Below are 20440 nucleotides of genomic sequence, written 5' to 3'. Positions count from 1 at the left end.
GAAGGAGAAATACCAGAGTGCGACATGTGCAACGGGGCCTAGAGGAAAATACTGTATCTGTTTGGGTTGATACTTTATAAGTATTTAAACTCTAAATTACTAGTATATAGTTAAAGAGTGATATTCAGAATTAAGCTCCTTCTGGTCCACTTCTCTTCATATTGCATTGCATTGCATTGCGTTATATTTAAGCCACTCGCTATTCCGTAAATCTATTTCTGGGTGATAATCAAAGACCTCGTTAGACGTTAATGTAATTAAATGGCTATTTCAATAGACAACATTCTTGTTTTGTTTTTCCTTCCGACTTCCGAGATTCACGTCCGGACCAACTAGTATGACTAATCCAGATTCTTGTCGTGTAGGGCCCGTTAAAGGGGTAAGCAGCTCCCTACCCGGGATTTCTTCGCTCCAAGGGTTCAAACTCGAGACCATCTAATTAAGGATGAAGGGATACTATCCATCAAACCACATGCGCCTTGGTGGTAGTAAGAAATGCTTCTTCATTAGTAAGAATTACATTGAAGAATAGTATTTAATTTGGAAAATAAATAGAAACAAATCAATTATACGAGGAAGAAGTTTGAGTTTTGGCCCAAAATTAAGCTTCATGTACATATTTTAGAGAAGAAGGCGTGCTTATGTATATTCCCTGTTAGATGCGTATAATTCATTGGTCTATTTATTTCAAGTTCTTGAAGTTGAGCATGACCAATCATCAAGAAGGAGTCGTTTCGATCAGTTTCATGGCAAGTTATTTAATTTGTTTGTCATTCAACTGCATCTAATGAGTTGCCAACTTTTGCTTTGCCAAACAAATGATCACCTAATAAAACACTAAAAATACTATCTCGTTCTTTATATCCGTCATTTTTAGCTGAAAAAAATTGGGTCCAAAATATTAGTCACTTTAGAAAATTAAGAAACATTAGGTATTGTTTTTTTTTACTTTCAGCCTTACTATACTTTATATAGTCATTAAATATTCATTTAAGGAACCAGAACAATCAAGTTTAACTTTGGGGCTGTTTATGAAATGCATACTATACAAGATAGGAAATACTATGGGAGGATATGAGGAGAACTATGGCCGGTATCAGTGACCCGAGCTTAATAATGGGTGATTTTAATACTATTTATTTATTAAGGATAGCGTACAGGGGGATGCAGTACAAGAGATACAGGAGAGAGATTCAAAAATTTCATCCTGAATGCTGGATTAGATGAACTCAGAACAGTGGGGGGAAATTTCACTTGGACAAATAACCATGTTAACAGTAGAATTGATAGAATACCGGTAAATGCAGAGTGGATTCAAAATGGCCTGCCATGGAGGGGATTATTATGAATATTGGTTTTTCATATCATTGTTCTTTGAGCCTAGTTATTGATGACACTAGCCAAGAAGGAAGGCGACCTTTCAAGTTTCTCAACTGTTTGGCAAAACACAAAGATTTTGATGACACAGTTAAGCACGGCTAGAAAAAGAGGCAAATGGGAATTGCAATGCTAAAGGTGTGGAATAAGCTCAAAATGCTAAAAGGAGATCTAAAGCAGCTGAACAATCAAGAATTTAGTAGTAGCGGGCACAAGATTCAAGTAGCAAGGAACAAATTAGAAGGTACACAGGCTCAAATGACAATTCCAGGGAATGACAATGAGGCAATATTATAAGAAAAGGCTGCAAAACTTGAACTGGCTAAATGGTTGGAGGTGGAGGAGAGTGTATTGAAGCAGAAATCAAGAATCAAATGGCTCAAACTAGGGTATTCAAACACATCATACTTCTACAATTGTGTGAAAAATAGGCAGGCAAAGAATCATATTGGCAGACTAATCAACAATGCAGGGCAAATACTCCAAAGTACAAATGAAGTAAGAGGACATACTGAATTTCTACAAAAAGCTACTTGGTACAGCAACTTCACAATTACCAGTGGTCATCCTAGAGATCATGTGCAGAGTGGTTATATGTTGAGCAGGCAGCAAAAGTTACAGCTAATCAAGCTAGTTACTAGAGAGGAAGGAAAGAAAGCAATACTGGACATTAATAATATTAAAGCACCGGGATATGATGGATATAACTCATATTTCTTCAAGAAGACATGGTATATTCTGGGTGATAAGGTTACTGCAGCAGTGATGGAGTTCTTTGAAAATGTAGAAATGTGTAAAGCCATTAACTGTTGCACCACTATTACCTTGATACCTAAAGTAAAGAACCCAACTAGCATCAAGGAGTTCATGCCTATATCTTGTTGCATTGTACTCTATAAGATAATATCAAAAGTCCTAACAGCAAGATTATAGGAAGTTATGCCAGACCTAATTGATAATTACCAAACAACTTTGTGCCAGGAAGAATAATTACTGATAACATCATTAAGAGTCATGAATTAGGTTAAGGTTATGGGAGGAAGAACAGATCGCCAAGATGTATGCTCAAGATCGATATGCAGAAAGCTTATAAGTCTATGGAATGGGTATATATTGAGCAAGTTATGAAATTGTTGGGATTCCCTGTAAAATTTGTGAAGTGGGTAATGGTGTGTATTAGTACAGTTACTTACTCTGTTATAATTAATGCCAAGCCAACTAAGCAGGGGCGGATCTATCATATAAAATATGGTTCACGTGAACTCGTGGCCCTCGGGTTAAAGTATAGATATGATGTATATAATTTGGCGAAAATAGATATATATACTTGATGGAACCCATGGTCAAAAGACACTAAATGGTGCACTGGTTTTTGTCTCTTATTTCCAATAGCCTAAGGTCAGGGGATCAAATCCCCTACCAACCTTTTTGTTTAATTTTTTTTTTTAAAAAAAGTAATAGTGCACTCATCCTCCGGAAATCTTAGATCCGCCTCTGCAACTAAGCCATTTGAGGCAAGGAAGGACTTAGATAAAAGGACCCCTGTCACCAGTGCTATTTATGATGACCATGGAGTATTTGTGCAGACTACTGAAGCCACGGAAGGAGAACAAGAAGTTTAAATTTCATCCAAAATTTGCTAAAGTCAACCTAGTACAATTGGGATTTGCTATGATTCTCCTCTGTTTTGTAGAAGATACATACAATCAGTATAACCCACATGCAATCAGTATATATGGTGAATCACATGTACAAAGCTATGCAAGGGGAATTTCAGAAGATATCATGGAGGAGACTAGTTTGTAATAATCATGGACTTCCAAAGTGGATATTCATACTAAGGTTGGCAATAAAAGATAGCTTAGATACAAAAGAAAGGCTTGCAAGACGGGGAATCATAGAAGACAAAATATGTTCACTATGTCAAAGAGAAGATGAAACTATACGACACTTATTTTTTTATTGTGAAATATCAGCAAATATATGGCAGAATCTTCTACACTGGTAAGGCATTAAGAGAACAAAGAAAGATTGATAGGAAGAGCTGAAGTGGATCGAAAAGGTGGCTAAAGGAAAAAGTAGAGGAGCAACAGTATGCAGAATGGTACTAGCACCAACAATTTATCATATTTGGCAGGAAAGGAACAATGTAATCTTCCAGAAGAAGAGGAGAACTACTAATGCTATTCTCAGACTAATTGCCACGACCCGATTTTTTCCACCCTCGGGAGTCGTGATGGCGCCTACTCACAGAAGCTAGGCAAGCCATGAACTTAAAAATTATTAACTCTTTTGTTTTAAATCTTTTCACCAATTATATTAACATGAAATAAACATTTAAATAACAGCAGAATATGAAATTTAGCGAAAGTCTTATATAAATATAAAGCCAAAATATCTCGAAGACCAACACATGCCTCTAACCAAAACCTGGTGTCACAACATCCATGGATTGCTAAGAGTACTAAATACAACCGTTCAAAGGAAATATAACACTGTTTGTCTCGAATACATGAGATAATAGAATTAAATATAAGATAGAGGAGACGTCGGGCTTGCGGACGCCTACAAGGCTACCTCGGTGTCTCGGTGGACTGAAGGCTAGCTCCCGAGCTACTGCTGCTCCGGTATCTGCACATAAGTGCAGAGTGTAGCATCAGCACAACCGACCCCATGTACTGGTAAGTGTCTAGCCTGTCATACCTCCTTTTTCGTACACCCCGTAAAGGGAGTACATAAGGGGAGTTTTTTCCAACTTAAAGTGACAATCGAAATGGGATTATTTATTTATTAAATTCAGAGTCGCCACTTGGGATAATTTATGGTGTGCCAAGTCACTGGTTCAAATCCCGAATCGAGGAAAAGATTGACTCTGTATTACAGTCTGTGAATTAGAAATCCGGGTAAGGAATTCTCTTAACCCGGGAGAAGGTGTTAGGCATTCCCGGATTTTGTGGTTCTAGCACGGTCGCTCAACTGTTATAATTGGCCTATTATCTGATTTTTAATACATGTTTTAGCCTATGGTATAACTTTAACTTTATAACCGCTTTTATTTAATATTAGGAAGATTTCAACGTTATTTAAAATATGTCTTGAACCACGTCACATAAATGCACCCGCGGTCCCCGACATATTTTATCTAACGTTGTTGAGATTTGGATTTGGGTCACATAAATGCACACCCGAGCTTAGAAAGGTAATTTTTTAAAAGAGTGCGCCTAAAGCAAGCTACGATGCCCATGAGCTATTAATCTAGACTAATTTTAATATTATTATAAGGACATGATTTATGGAAGGGTTATGGAAAATGGAGTAAGTTAATTAATAGAATAATTAGGTTAGCATGGACCAAGACTTGCAGCCAAACAACTAAAGCAAGATATTCATTAAAAGGTTCAGATCTTTCAATACTAGATCAAAGACCAAATTCTGTATTTCAAAACATTCAACGATCCAAATCTAAATCCGTTCCTATGTGATCCATTTTTGTCTGACCAATTAGCCTTTAAGGTCAAGCTTACTATTAGCCCATGTAATTTAAAGAACAATTTAATGAGTTACCTCAAGAAAATTGCTTGACAGAATAGAGTAACTAATAAACATAGAATCAACAAATTTGAAGGCATTCAAATACTCAAACAGTTTAAATAACAATTCCGAGCAAATCAACCATAAAATGAGATTAGAAAAGAAAGAACCTCGATGAAAGCTCTTTTGTGTATTTATGAAAGACCTTCGAAACAAAGCTTGATACACCAACGAAGCTTGATACACCAACAAAGTCGTTCAACTAGAAAATAGAACCCAAAATACTGAAAATACGAGCAAGACCGACAGAACCCCGACTGGAAAAGCTCGACGCAAGATGTCGTCGTGTTACGCACCAAGGGGTTTTTTTGACTGGTTTCACGCCACTTCGGGGTGATTCAAAGCTGAAGTTTGGAGGGTATTTTCACTGAGATTAATGGAGTCCAACAGAGCAGGTTTTCCGGCAAACAAAACGAAAGGAAATCTGGCCAGCAAGTAAAGTCACCAACAACGATGCTACTACCACGACGAGCAACGTCTTAAAGGAGAATGGAATGAAACAGATCGACAACGAACGTCAACAACAATGAACAAACCGAGTAGTGTCTCGAGTGACTGAGAATCGCCGAAACTTGGACATTTCCGGCCAGATCTACAGGTTAGGGGTGAAGGAAATGAAAATAATGGTGGTGAAGCAGTCATGGCCATCGCCAGTCATCACCTTCGATGGCAGCGACGACCATGGAAATGGCAAGAGCTGTTTTGAGGAAGATGAAGCCGCTACCTTGTGTTCAAATGGCCGAAGCCTTGGTCTGGGTCGCTAGGGTTCTTTTGTTTGTGTTCCGGCGACCTGCTGCCTGTGGTGACTGATGACATAGATGGAGAGTTTTTCCTGGGTTGCTGGTTATTGTGTTCGACGTGTGGAGTGGTCGTTTTCCGACGATGGTGAACTGAAGGGTGGTCGTCGATGGAACTGGTGGACGTTGGTGACTGATTTTTGGATGGTCGTTGGGATGATTGGAGATGGGCTGGTGGTCGACTGGTCAGTGTCCTGAAGCTTACAGGTCTGGAGGAGACGGACTGTGGTCGTTTGGTGTGCGGTTGTTCATGGTCAAGCCATGTTAAGTTCAATCTCCTAAGGTTTCCATGGCTGATTATTGTGTGTGAAAAAGAAGACGTTAGGGTGGGGGTGGGGTCCGATCTTGTAAAGCTGCGCTCCTCCTTTTTCTGAGTGTCCTTTTTAGATTTTTTAAGCATTTATTTATAGGTAGAGTCTAGGTTTAGGTGTATTTTTGTGTAATTTGCCCATTAGTCCCTAGGTCCTTTTGTGTTAAGTCCTTAGGGTCCTTTTTATTTGTTTTTGTTCCAAAGAAGAGTCTAGAAGGGTCCCTAGACTTAATTGACTAATCCAAATTGGGCCAAGAATTGGGCTCCAAAACCTCGTAAAATTGTGATCCAACACCTTAATTGACTCATTTTAAAATAAGATAAAATACTACACAATGCAAAAGCTAACATGAAACTATTATATATTTTTTGTATTTTCAAAATTATATAAAGATAAAAATAATGTACTATTTTTGTTTTTATTTTTTTATTTTTTTTAAGAATTATGAAAGATACATACCAAAGTATGTTTTTGTAATTTTCCATTTTTATGACGAAAATAAAGTAAAGAAGTCAAAAATAGTTGAAATAGCTATATTAGGCCTAAATTAAATATTTACGTGCTAAAATATGAAAAATCTTGGGGAGGGTCAAAAATCACATGTCTACAGGCCTAACCCCGGCGAGGTAGTGACGAGGCTAGAACCAGACTCCAGATAAACCTGTGCAGTTATATAATATATGGCGGAAAAATAAACAGGTAATAAACAGTTTAAAAGGGAGGGGGCACATGCTTCGGGGAACAAATTAACCTAGCAGAAACCAAATAGGTATATGAAAGTACAGTACAGTACCTACAACAATACAATAACACTATTGTTGCGGTGCGCAACCCGATCCCTTATCATTTAACACTGTTGTGGCGTGCAACCTGATCCATATATATATATATATATATATATATATATATATATATATATATATATATATATAGTCATAGTTATTACGGCATGCAACCCGATCCAATATAATAATTGTTGCGGCATGCAACCCAATCCAATATAATATCCATTGCGGCGTGCAACCTGATCCAATATAATATCTGTTGCAGCGTGCAACCCGATCCAATATAATATATGTTGCGGCGTGCAACCCGACCCATATATATATATATATATATATATATATATATATATATATATATATATATGATAATAAAAATATTGCGGCGTGCAACCCGTTCCAAATATACAGCTTACAGTGGTCATAACGACAGTCCCGGCAAGGGATCAACCATAAATTATACTATCTCGGCAAGGGAACTCAACAGTACAAGTATATACGTCCCGGCAAGGGAGAATCAGCAATAATCAATCTCAACTCAACTCTTAATCATCTCAATTATCACCATTTCTAAATCATAAGTAACTTCCACGAAAATAAACTAAGTCTTTGATCAATGCCACGGGTTTACTCACTATTGCAACCATAGTATCATTCAAGAATACAACAAGTATCAAGTTAAGACTCATGATCATGCTCGACACCAACGTATAGATACTCGTCACCATGCCTATACGTCGTACTCAACAAGAAACAAGTAGTAAATATGACTCAACTCCTAATCCCTCAAGCTAAGGTTAGACCGAACACTTACCTCAAACTTCCATGGCCAACTCAATCCTCAATTACCGCTTTTCCTCTCGAATTTGGCTCCAAATCAATTGTATCTATACATAAATGACTTCATAACATCAATAAATGCTAAACAATTCGAATCCATTGCCTAATATAGCTTTCCAATCATTCTTCCCAAAAACCCAAAAATCGACCCCGTGCCTGCTTAGTCAAAACACGAGGTTCGGACCAAAATCAAATCACCCATTCACCCACGAGCCCAAATATATAATTATTTTCAGAATTCGACCCCAAAACGAGGTCTAAATCACAATCAATCAAAAAGTCCTAACTCTACCCAAATCCCTAATTTGCTACCCTTAATCACATGTTTTAGGCCTAGAAATCTAATAGATGTTGATGAAAATGGGAGAAAACAAGTTAAAGATTACTTACCCAATAGATTATGGTGAAGGATTGCTTCACAAATCGCCTAAGAGCTTTGGAGAAGAAGGGGTTTATGAATTTTTTATGAAATCCCGTAAGGCTACTGTTCTGGAATTTTAAAAATTTAACTGGGCGAATTTACTCTACGCAATCGCGACAGACCCTTCGCATTCGCGATGGGTCAGGCTGATTAAGCTTTCACATTCGCGTAAACGGGCTTCGCGTTCGCGTGGCCAGATCCGCGTTCGCAAAGGTATAAACCCCCATTGCCTCGCTTTCGCGGCCTGAGATACGTTCGCGTAGAAGGATTTCCCTTCAGTAGCAATCAACCCATCGCATTCGCATAGGTACTCCCGCGAACACGAAGAAGGATACACCAGAAACCCAACAACTGAAAACCTGCAATTTTTCTTAATTCTAAAACTTTCCGAAATAAACCCGAGCCCTCGGGGCTCCTAACCAAACACATGTACTAATCCAACAACATCATACGAACTTATTCGTGCGATCAAATCGCTAAAATAACCTCAATATCAACAAACTAATCCTCAAAATCAAGAACTTTTTCTCAAACTTCATCAAGCATCAAATTTAGCAATTTAGGTCTGAATCACGTCAAACGGACTCCGTTTTCAACAAAATTTTACAGAAATGATTTAAACCATATATAAAACCAGTACTCGACGCCTGAACCAAATTAATGACTCGATACCACCATGTTCTACTCAGATTACTTTTCAAATTTCCTTAAACAATTTCAAAAAACAATTTTCCTTTAAAATTCATTTCTCGGGCTTGGGATCTCGGAATTCGATTCCGAGCATACGCCCAAGTCCCATATTTTCCTACGGACCCTTCGGGACGGTCGAATCACGAGTCCGGGTTCGTTTATCCAAAATGTTGACCGAAGTCAAATTTACTTATCTTATAATCAAAACTTAGCATTTTTCATAGATTTTCATATTTAAGCTGTTTGACTACGCACCCGGACTACGCACGCAAATCGAGGTGGTAATAAATGAGGTTTTCCAGGCCTCGGAGACACAGAATTCAATTAAAGCAGGTGATGACAAGGTCATCACATTCTCCACCTCTAAAATAACCGTTTGTCCTCGAACGAACAGAAGAAAGAAGTACCTGAGTCGGGGAAAAGATGGGGATAACGGCTCCACATATCGGACTCAGACTCCCAGGTCGATGCCTCAGGGGGATGACCTCTCTACTGAACACGAACAGAAGGAAAATTCTTCGACCTCAACTGACGAACATGCCGGTCTAGAATGGCTACCGGCTCCTCCTCGTACGACAAGTCCTTGTCCAACTAGACAGTAGTGAAATCTAACACGTGGAATGGATCGTCGTGATATTTCCGAAGTATGGACACATGAAACACTGGATGCACGGCTGATAAGCTCGGCGGCAATGCAAGTCTATAGGTCACCTCTCCCACTCGATCAAGAATCTCAAATGGACCAATGAACCTAGGGCTAAGCTTGCCCTTCTTCCCGAATATCATCACGCCCTTCATAGGCGACACTCGGAGCAATGCCCGCTCTCCAACCATAAAAGCCACATCTCAAACCTTGCGATCTGCATAACTTTTTTGCCTCGACTGAGCTGTACGAAATCTATCCTGAATAATCCTGACCTTGTCCAAGGCCTCCTGAAACAGATCCGTACCCAATAACCGAGCCTCTCCCGGCTCAAACCATCCAACCGGAGACCGACACCGCCTACCATATAAAGCCTCATATGGATCCATCTGAATACTTGACTGGTAGTTGTTGTTGTAGGCAAACTCTGCCAAAGGCAAAAACTGATCCCACAAGCCTCCAAAGTCAATGACATAAGCTCGGAGCATATCCTCCAAAATCTGAATAGTCTGCTCGGACTGCCCGACCCTTCTGAGGATGAAATGTTATACTCAACTCAACCTGGGTGCCCAACTCTCACTAAACTGCTCTCCAGAAACGTGAGGTAAATTGCGTACCTCGGTCCAAAATTATAGACTTGGGCACACCATGAAAACGAACAATCTCCCGGATATAGATCTCAGCTAACCTCTCGGAAGAATAGGAGATTGCCACAGGAATGAAATGCGCTGACTTGGTCAGCCTATCAACAATGACCCATACTACATCGAACTTCTTCCGAGTCTGCGGAAGTCCAGTAAAGAAGTCCATAGTGATCCGCTCCCACTTCTACTCGGGAAGCTCATTCCTCTGAAATAAACCACCAGGCCTCTAATGCTCGTACTTAACCTGATGACAATTCAAACACCGAGATACATGTGCAACGATATCCTTCTTCATTCTCCGCCACTAATAATGCTGCCACAAATCCTGATACATCTTCGCGGCGCCCGGATTAATAGAGTACCGGGAGCTATGGGCCTCCTATAAAATCAACTCTCGGAGCCCATCCACATTAGGCACACAAACTCGACCCTGCAATCTCAAAACTCCATCATCATCTAAGGTAACCTAATTGGCACCTCCGTGTTGCACCGTGTCTCTAAGGACACACAAATTGGGATCATCATATTACCGATCACGGATACACTCCAATAAAGAAGAACGAGTGACCGTGCAAGCCAATACACGACTAGGCTTAGAAATATCCAACCTCACAAACCGATTAGCCAAAGTCTAAACATCCAAAGCAAGCAGCCTCTCACCGACCAGAATATAAGCAAGACTGCCCATACTGGCTGACTTTCTACTCAAAGCATCGGCCACCACATTGGTCTTTCCCGGTTGATATAAGATAGTGATATCATAATCCTTCAACAACTCCAACCACCTCCTCTGCCTCAAATTTAACTCCTTTTGCTTGAACAAATATTGAAGACTCTTATGATCCGTGAACACCTCACATGCCACGCCATACAGATAATGCCTCCAAATCTTCAATGTGTGAACAATGGATGCCAACTCCAAATCATGAACCGGATAGTTCTTTTCATAAATCTTTAACTTCCTCGAAACATAGGCAATGACCTTGCCATCCTGCATCAACACTGCACCAAGACCAATACGGGAAGCATCACAATAAACTGTATAAGGCCCTGAGCCTATGGGCAAAACTAACACTGGTGTCGTAGTCAGAGCTGTCTTGAGCTTCTGAAAGCTCGCCTCATACTCATCCAACCATCTAAACTGGGCACCCTTCTGGGTCAACCTGGTCATCAAAGCTGCGATAGATGAGAACCCCTCTACGAACCGACGATAGTAGCCTGCCAACCCTAAGAAACTTCGAATCTCTGTAGCTGATGCTGGTCTAGGCCGGTTCTTGACTGCCTCAATCTTCTTCAGATCAACCTGAATACCCTCTGCTGATACAACATGACCCAAGAATGCAACTGAACTCAACCAGAACTCACACTTCGAGAACTTAGCATATAACTGACTATCCTTCAGAGCCTGAAGAACCACTCTGAGATGTTGCTCGTGCTCCTTCTGGCTGCGGGAATATATCAAGATATCATCAATGAAGACTATCACGAACGAGTCCAAATAAGGCCTGAACACTCGGTTCATCAAATCCATAAAGGCTGCTGGGGCATTTGTCAACCTGAATGACATAACCAAGAACTCATAATGCTCGTACCGAGTGCGGAATGCTGTCTTAGGGACATCGATTACCCTAATCCTCAACTGATGGTAGCCAGATCTCAAGTCAATCTTTAAAAATACCTTGGCAGCCTGAAGCTGATCGAACAAATCATCAATCATCAGCAATAGATACTTATTCTTGATTGTAACCTTATTCAACTAACGGTAATCAATACACATTCTCATCGAACCATCCTTTTTCTTAACAAACAACACCGGTGCACCCCAAAGCGAAACACTGGGTCTAATGAAACCCTTCTCAAGCAAGCCTTGCAAGTGCTCCTTCAACTCTTTCAACTCCGGCGGGGCCATGCGATACGGCGGGATAGAAATGGGCTGAGTGCCCAGAGCCAAATCAATGCAGAAGTTAATATCCCTGTCGGGTGGCATCCCTGGCAGGTCTGAAGGTAATACCTCAGGAAACTCACGAACAACGGGCACCGAGTCAATAGAGGAAACCTCAGTACTAGAATCGCGAACATACGCCAAATAGGCCAAACACCCCTTCTTGACCATACGCCGAGCCTTCACATTCGAGATAACACCACGGGTAGAATGACCAGGAGTCCCACTCCACTCTAAATGAGGCATACCTGGTAAAGCTAAGGTCACAGTCTTGGCGTGACAATCCAAGATCGCGTGGTAAGGTGATAACCAGTCCATCCCTAATATAACATCAAAGTCGACCATGTCTAAAAGCAACAAATCTACACGAGTCTCAAGACCCCCAATCACCACATACAAGAATGATGGACTCGATCAACCACGATAGAATTACCCATCGGTGTAGACACATATACATGAATACACAATGGATCACTAGGCATGTCCAAATACGGTGCAAAAAAATGACACATATGAGTATGTAGACCCTGGATCAAATAACACTGAATCATCTCTATCACAAACCAGAACAGTATATGTGATCACCGCGTCTGAAGCGTCAGCCTCGGGCCTGACTGGAAGAGCTAACATCGGGGCTAGGACCCACAACCCTAGACTACCTCTCTAGGACGGCCAGCAACTGGCTGGCCTCCCCCTCTGGTGGTCTGAGCTCTACCTCTAAATCCTCTACCTCCACATCTAGCACCTCTACCCCCGCCCCTAGCTGGCTGGGCAGTCTGTGGAACATCTGGTGCCTGAATCATAGTACATGAACTTTACTGCTGCGAATGAGTACCCACCAACCTCGGACAAGCTCTCCGGATATGACCATACTCACCACACTTATAACATCCACATGAATGATGTGGCTGAGGGAACTGAGACTGACCCTGGCGACCTGAATGACCACCCCAAAAACTCTGGAGCGGCGGTGCACTGATGGGAGCTGGCGGTGCACTGTAGGGCTGCTGATCAGAATACTGCACGCGAGAACCATGGACACCTGAAGCATCGTGAGAAACCTAGAGAGCTGACTAAAAGGGCCTAGGAGGATGGACTCTACCATATGAATCTCTGCCTCCAGACGAGGCACTACTGAATCTACCTGAATATCAGAGCCTCTTATCCGACCCATAACTACCTCCTTACAACAGGATCATCTTAACTCTGTGGGCCATATTAGCCGCCTCTTGAAAAGCGATCTCACTCTCAACCTTCTTGGCCATCTGAAGACGAATTGGCTGAATAAGACCGTCAATAAACCTCCTCACCCTCTCTCTCTCTCTCTCTCTCTCGGTAGGAAGTATGACAAGAGTATGGCGAGCTAAGTCGATGAACCTGGTCTCATACTGGGTAACCGTTATGGAACTCCACTGGAGGCGCTCAAACTGCCTCTGATAGGCCTCTCTCTAAGTAATGGGGAGAAACTTCTCCAGAAATAGCTGTGTGAACTGCTCCCAAGTCAAAGATGGCGATCCGGCTGGCCTAGCTATGCAATAATCCCTCCACCAAGTCTTGGCGGATCCAAACAAGCGAAATGTAGCAAAATCGACCCTATTGGTCTCAACAATACTTATGTTACTGAGAACCTCGTGGCAACTGTTTAGATAATCCTAGGGATCCTCAGTAGATGCGCCGCTGAAAGTAAAAGTGAAGAGCTTGGTGAACCTATCCAGCCTCCACAAAGCATCGGTAGATATGGCTACTATACCCGGCTGAACTGCTCTAACTGGTTGAATTGCTCCAACTGGCTGAACCGCTGTAGTCTGAATCTGGGTAGCTACATGCTCTGGAGTGAGAGTAGCAAGAGTCTGAGCCTCTCCTCCAGCCTGAGAGACGGCTGGTGCTACAAGAAGCAAGCCAGCTCGGGTGACACTCTCCATGAGGCCCACTAATCGGATCAGAGCATCCTGAAGAATTGGGGTAGCAATAAACCCCTCTGGGACCTGAGCTGGACCCACCGGAACCTCCTCGTCAAAACCAACCTGAGGCTCTGCCACTGGTACTGCTACTCGGGGCTGAGCTCTGCCTCTACCTCGTCCTCTAGCACGGCCTCGGCCTCACCCTCTGCCCCTCGTGGGAGCTGCTGCTGGGTGCTCGGGCTGCTGAGCGGTAGATGAGGAAGCGCGTGTTCTCTCCATCTGTGAAAAAATAGAGTAGAAATTCAATTAGAATTTGAGAAACAAAATCGCACGACAAGAAAGTACAAATGTGAAGTTTTTCCTAACTCTGCAACCTCTGGGGGATAAATATAGACGTCTCTATACCGATCCCTCAGACTCTATTGAGCTTGTCCGTGAATTGTAAAACCTATGTAACATAGAGCTCTGATACCAACTTGTCACGACCCGATTTTTCCCACCCTCGAGAGTCTTGATGGCGCCTACTCGCAGAAACTAGACAAGCCATGAACTTAGAAATCATTAACTCTTTTGTTTTAAATCTTTCCACCAATTATATTAACATGAAATAAACATTTAAATAACAGCGGAATATGAAATTTAGCGGAAGTCTTATATAAATATAAAGCCAAAATATCTCGAAGACCAACACATGCCTCTAACCAGAACCTGGTATCACAACATCCACGGACTGCTAAGAGTACTAAATACAACTGTTCGAAGGAAATATAACATTGTTTGTCTCGAATACATGAGATAACAGAATTAAATATAAGATAGAGGAGACGTCGTGCCTGCGGACGCCTACAAGGCTACCTCGGTGTCTCGGTGAACTGAAAGTTGGCTCCTGAGCTACTACTACTGACCAAATACTGCTCCGGTATCTGCACATAAGTGCAGAGTGTAGCATCAGCACAACCGACCCCATATGCTGGTAAGTGTCTGGCCTAACTCCGGCGAGGTAGTGATGAAGCTAGAACCAGACTTTAGATAAGCCTGTGCAGTTATATAATATATGGCGGAAAAATAAACAGGTAATAAACAGTTTAAAAGGGAGGGGACACATGCTTCGGGGAACAAATCAACCTAGCAGAAACCAAATAGGTATATGAAAGTACAGTACAGTACCTACAAGAATACAATAACACTATTGTTGCAGCGCGCAACCCAATCTCTTATCATTTAACATTGTTGTGGCGTGCAACCCGATCCATATATATATAGTTGTTGCGGCGTGCAACCCGGTCAAATATAATAATTGTTGCGGCATGCAACCCGATCTAATATAATATCTGTTGCGGCGTGCAACCCGATCCAGTATAATATCCGTTGCGGCGTACAACCTGTTCCAATATAATATCTGTTACGGCGTGCAATCCGATCCAGTATAATACCTATTGTGGCGTGCAACCCAATCCATATATATATATTAAAAATATTGTGGCATGCAACCCGTTCCAAATATACAGCTTACAGTGGTCATAACGACAGTCCCGGCAAGGGATCAACCATAAATTATACTATCCCGGTAAGGAAACTCAACAGTACAAGTATATACGTCCCGGCAAATGAAAATCAGTTATAACCAATCTCAAATCAACCCCTAATCATCTCAATTATCACCATTTCTAAATCATAAGTAACTTCCACGAAAATAAACTAAGTCTTTGCTCAATGCAACGGGTTTACTCACTATTGCAACCATAGATCATTCAAGAATACAACAAGTATCAAGTTAAGACTCACGGTCATGCCCGAAACCAACATATAGATACTCGTCACCATGCCTATACGCCGTACTCAACAAGAAACAAGTAGTAAGTATGACTCAACTCCTAATCCCTCAAGTTAAGATTAGGCTGAACACTTACCTCAAACTTCCACGGCCAACTTAATCCTCAATTACCGCTTTTCCTCTCGAATTTGGCTCCAAATCAATTGTATCTATACATAAATGACTTCATAACATCAATAAATGCTAAAAAATTCGAATCCAATGCCTAATTATAACTTTCCAATCATTCTTCCCCAAAACCCAAAAATTGACCCCGGACTCGCTTGGTCAAAATACGAGGTTCGGACCAAAATCAAATCACTCATTCACCCACGAGCCCAAATATATAATTATTTTTAGAATTCGACCCCAAAACGAGGTCTAAATCACAATCAATCAAAAAGCCCTAACTCTACCCAAATCCCTAATTTTCTACCCTTAATCACATGTTTTATGCCTAGAAATCTAATAGATGTTGATGAAAATGGGAGAAAACAAGTTAAAGATTACTTACCCAAGAGATTATGGTGAAGGATTGCTTCAAAAATCGCCTAAGAGCTTTGGAGAAGAAGGAGTTTATGAAGTTTTTATGAAATCTCGTAAGGCTACTATTCTGGAATTTTAAATATTTAACTGGGCGAATTTACTCTATGCGATCGCGACAGACCCTTCGCGTTCGCGATGGGTCAGGCTGGTTAAGCCTTCGCGTTCGCGTAAACGGGCTCACGTTCGCGAAGCTTTGGCTTCTCGATCCCTCGCGTTCGCGTCCAACGGGTCGCGTTCGCGTAAGACAACTACCCCTCCCCCTGCCCTGGCCCACTTGGCCTTCGCGTTCGCGTGGCCAGGTCCACGTTCGCGAAGGTATAAACCCCCATTGCCTCGCGTTCGCGGCCTGAGATACGCGTTCGTGTAGAAGGATTTCCCTTCATTAGCAATCAACCCATCGCGTTCGCGTGGGTACTCCCGCGAACGCGAAGAAGGAAACACCAGAAACCCAACAGCTGAAAACCTGTAATTTTTCTTAAGTCTAAAACTTCTCGAAACACATCTGAAATACACCCGAGCCCTCGGGGCTCCTAACCAAACACACGTATTAACCCAACGATATCATACGAACTTATCCGTGCGATCAAATCGCCAAAATAACCTCAATATCAACGAATTAATCCTCAAAATCAAGAACTTTTTCTCAAACTTCATCAAGCATCAAATTTAGCAATTTAGGTCCGAACCACGTCAAACGGACTCCGTTTTCAACCAAATTTTACAAAAATGACTTAAACCATATATAAGACCTGTACGGGGCGCCGGAACCAAAATACAGGCCCGATACCACCATGTTCTAATCATATTTCTTTTCAAATTTCCTTAAACAATTTCAGAAAATAATTTTCCTTTAAAATTCATTTCTCGGGCTTGGGACCTCGGAATTCGATTCCGCGCATGCGCCTAAGTCCCATATTTTCCTACGGACCGTCGGATCACGGGTCCAGGTCCGTTTACCCAAAATATTGATCGAAGTCAAATTTACTCATATAATAATCAAAACTTAGCATTTTTCACCGATTTTCATATTTAAGCTCTTCGGCTACGCGCCCGGACTGCGCACGCAAATCGAGGTGGTGATAAATGAGATTTTCAAGACCTCAGAGACACAAAATTCAATTAAAGCAGGTGATGACCCTTTGGGTCGTCACACTAATCATCCAAGAAATATATGTTAGAGCCAAGATGTTTCCTAGGCTAGATAGATGCATGATTGTACTGAATTAGTACCCTGATGTAGTTTAGGTGGAAAAAGCAGTAGGAGAGAAATTGTAGCAAGGCTAGATATCTCTCAGTTGGGACTTCATGTCCAGCAGGCGTTTTGATAGAAAGCTAGTCCTAGATTTTGATAGTGTGTAAATACTTATACACACTATTTTAAAAATTTTGGTTCCGTTTACCCAAAATCATTTAAGTCATAAGAGTAATTTAATCAAATAAATAATTTTTTTAAAAGGATGTGTCAAAATGTTAAATGGCAAATAAAACGATGGTAGAGGGTGGAGAACAGTAAAGGATTTTTTGGTTCATGGGATAAGGGTCATAATCCCTTAAGATACGGGATAAATTTATTCCACGTTTGGTAGAATTTTTTATTCTAGAATGAGCAATCTAGGATTGTTTATTTTAAAATTGTGGCACAATTTTTATCGCACACTCAATATAGGATACAAATCTCCAAATTACTAATCAAAATAACATATTTGTGCCCTTTTCCAAAGCTCTTCGTCCAAAGTTTCTTAAGAAAGTATAAGGTTAAAATTGAAAATAAAAATTTATTCAAGTTTTTAATTTAAATCAATCATATATTTTATATTATGCTTGTATATCTCATTTTTATCCAATGAACCAAACATCTATCAATAAAAACAACAACAACAACAACAACAACAACGACCCATTATAATTCCACAAGTGGGGTCTGGGGAGGGTAATATGTACGCAGACCTTACCCCTACCCCGAAGGGTAGAGAGGCTGTTTCCAGGAGACCCTCGGCTCAAAAAAAAGCAATAGGAGATAATATATTAGTACCATAAAAATGCGTAATAAAATAACAACAATATATAAGAGATACGAAATATGAAATACAGGATACGAAATACGAAATACGAATTAGATGGCTGGTATAGTACAACTAGAAGGTAAAGCCCTGCATCAATAGACGACCACTGACATTCCTAGTCTAACTCCTAACTAGATAGTCTCTCTCAGTTGTGCTGTAGAAATATTCACCCTCTCCCCTAACCTACAACCTTAATGCTCGACCTCCATAATTCCCTATCAAGGGCCATGTCCTCCGTAATCCTAAGTCGCGTCATGTCCTGTCTGATCACCTCTCCCCAATACTTCTTAGGTCTCCCTCTACCTCTCCGCGTGCCCACTACAGCCAGTCGCTCACACCTCCTCACCGGTGCATCAGTGCTCCTCCTCTGAATGTGCCCAAACCATCTGAGTCTTACTTCCCGCATCTTGTCCTCCATGGGGGCCACACCCACCTTCTCTCGAATATCTGCATTCCTAATCTTATCCATCCTTGTATGCCCGCACATCCACCTCAACATCCTCATCTCTGCTACTTTCATCTTCTGGGTGTGTGAGTTCTTTACCGGCCAACATTCAGTTCCATACAACATGGCAGGCCTAACCACTGCTCTATAAAACTTACCTTTTAGTAACGGTGGCACTTTCTTGTCACACAAAACTCCCGACGCTAACCTCCACTTCATCCACCCCACCCCTATACGGTGTGTGACATCCTCGTCAATCTCCCCGATCCCCTGAATAACCGATCCAAGGTACTTGAAACTATCTTTCTTGGGAATGACTTGAGAGTCAAGCCTCACTTCAACTCCCGCTTCCGTCGGCTCAACTCCAAATTTGCACTCGAGGTATTCCGTCTTCGTCCTACTCAACTTGAAACCTTTAGACTCAAGAGCATGTCTCCAAATCTCTAGCCTCTCGTTGACGCCGCCTCTTGTCTCGTCAATTAGAATAATGTCATCAGCAAATAGCATGCACCATGGAACCTCCCCTTGAATATGATGAGTCAGTGCATCCATCACTAGGGCAAATAGGAATGGGCTGAGCGCAGACCCTTGGTGCAATCCCGTAATAACTGGAAAGTGTTCAGAGTCGCCTCCTACTGTCCTAACCCGAGTCTTAGCTCCATCATACATGTCTTTAATCACCCTAATATAGTTACTCGGGACCCCTTTATCCTCTAAGCAGCTCCATAAGACCTTCCTAGGAACCTTATCGTACGCTTTCTCCAGATCAATAAACACCATGTGGAGATCCTTCTTCTTATCTCTGTACTGTTCCACCATCCTCCTAATAAGGTGGATAGCTTCTGTGGTAGATCGTCCCGGCATGAACCCGAACTGGTTGTCTGAAATAGACACCGTCCTTCGCACTCTCATTTCTACCACTCTCTCCCAAACTTTCATGGTATGACTTAGTAATTTGATGCCCCTATAGTTGTTACAGCTCTGGACATCACCTTTGTTCTTATACAACGGGACCATTGTACTCCACCTCCACTCTTCAGGCATTCTATTAGTCTTGAATATAACACTAAACAATGCAGTAAGCCATTCCAAGCCTGCTTGACCCACACACCTCCACAGTTCAACCGGAATCTCGTCTGGCCCGGTAGCTCTGCCCCTTCTCATCTTACGCATTGCCTCCATGACTTCATCGATCTCAATGTCCCTACAATTACTTACTTCATGGTGACTGTCGGCATTCCTCGATTCCCCAAGTATAATATCCTGATCCCCTTCTTCACTTAGAAGTTTATGAAAGTAGGTCTGTCACCTCCTCTTAATCTGGTCATCTCCCATCAAAACTTTGCCGTCATCATCTTTTATGCACCTCACTTGGTCCAGATCCCGAGTTGTCCTCTCTCTCGCCTTAGCGAGTCGGAATAACTTCTTCTCCCCACCTTTGTTCCTTAGCTCCTCATACAGACGAGCAAAAGCTGTCGTTTTAGCCTCTGTCACTGCCATCTTCGCCTCCTTCCTAGCTACCTTATACCTTTGACTGTTCTCTCTCTTCTCCTCCTCGTCAGTGCTCCCTACTAACCTTAGGTAAGCCGCCTTCTTTGCTTCCACTTTACCTTGGACAACTGCATTCCACCACC

At 41.7% G+C, this 20440-nt stretch overlaps 1 protein-coding gene across 1 annotated transcript; it reads left to right on the top strand.

Annotated features, from left to right (window-relative positions):
* Positions 1 to 1494: 1494 nt before the first annotated feature.
* Positions 1495 to 2310, top strand: LOC138888231 (uncharacterized). Its single transcript, XM_070170055.1, has 2 exons — positions 1495 to 1662; positions 1813 to 2310. Exons 1-2 carry the CDS (start codon positions 1495 to 1497, stop codon positions 2308 to 2310), a joined length of 666 nt encoding a protein of 221 aa, XP_070026156.1.
* The last annotated feature ends 18130 nt before the right edge of the window (positions 2311 to 20440 follow it).

The sequence above is a fragment of the Nicotiana sylvestris genome, chromosome 3, assembly GCF_000393655.2.
Source record: "Nicotiana sylvestris chromosome 3, ASM39365v2, whole genome shotgun sequence".
Lineage (NCBI taxonomy): Eukaryota > Viridiplantae > Streptophyta > Magnoliopsida > Solanales > Solanaceae > Nicotiana > Nicotiana sylvestris.
Note: the sequence above shows the minus strand (reverse complement) of the source record. Positions and strands in the feature narration are given on the sequence as shown.

Bases quoted from the DNA above. Each gene is read 5' to 3' on its own strand.
- LOC138888231 (XM_070170055.1), top strand. From the start codon at position 1,495: ATGGGAATTGCAATGCTAAAGGTGTGGAATAAGCTCAAAATGCTAAAA. The intron at 1,663-1,812 runs GCAATATTATAA...AAAAATAGGCAG, and splicing joins TTCCAGGGAATGACAATGAG to GCAAAGAATCATATTGGCAG.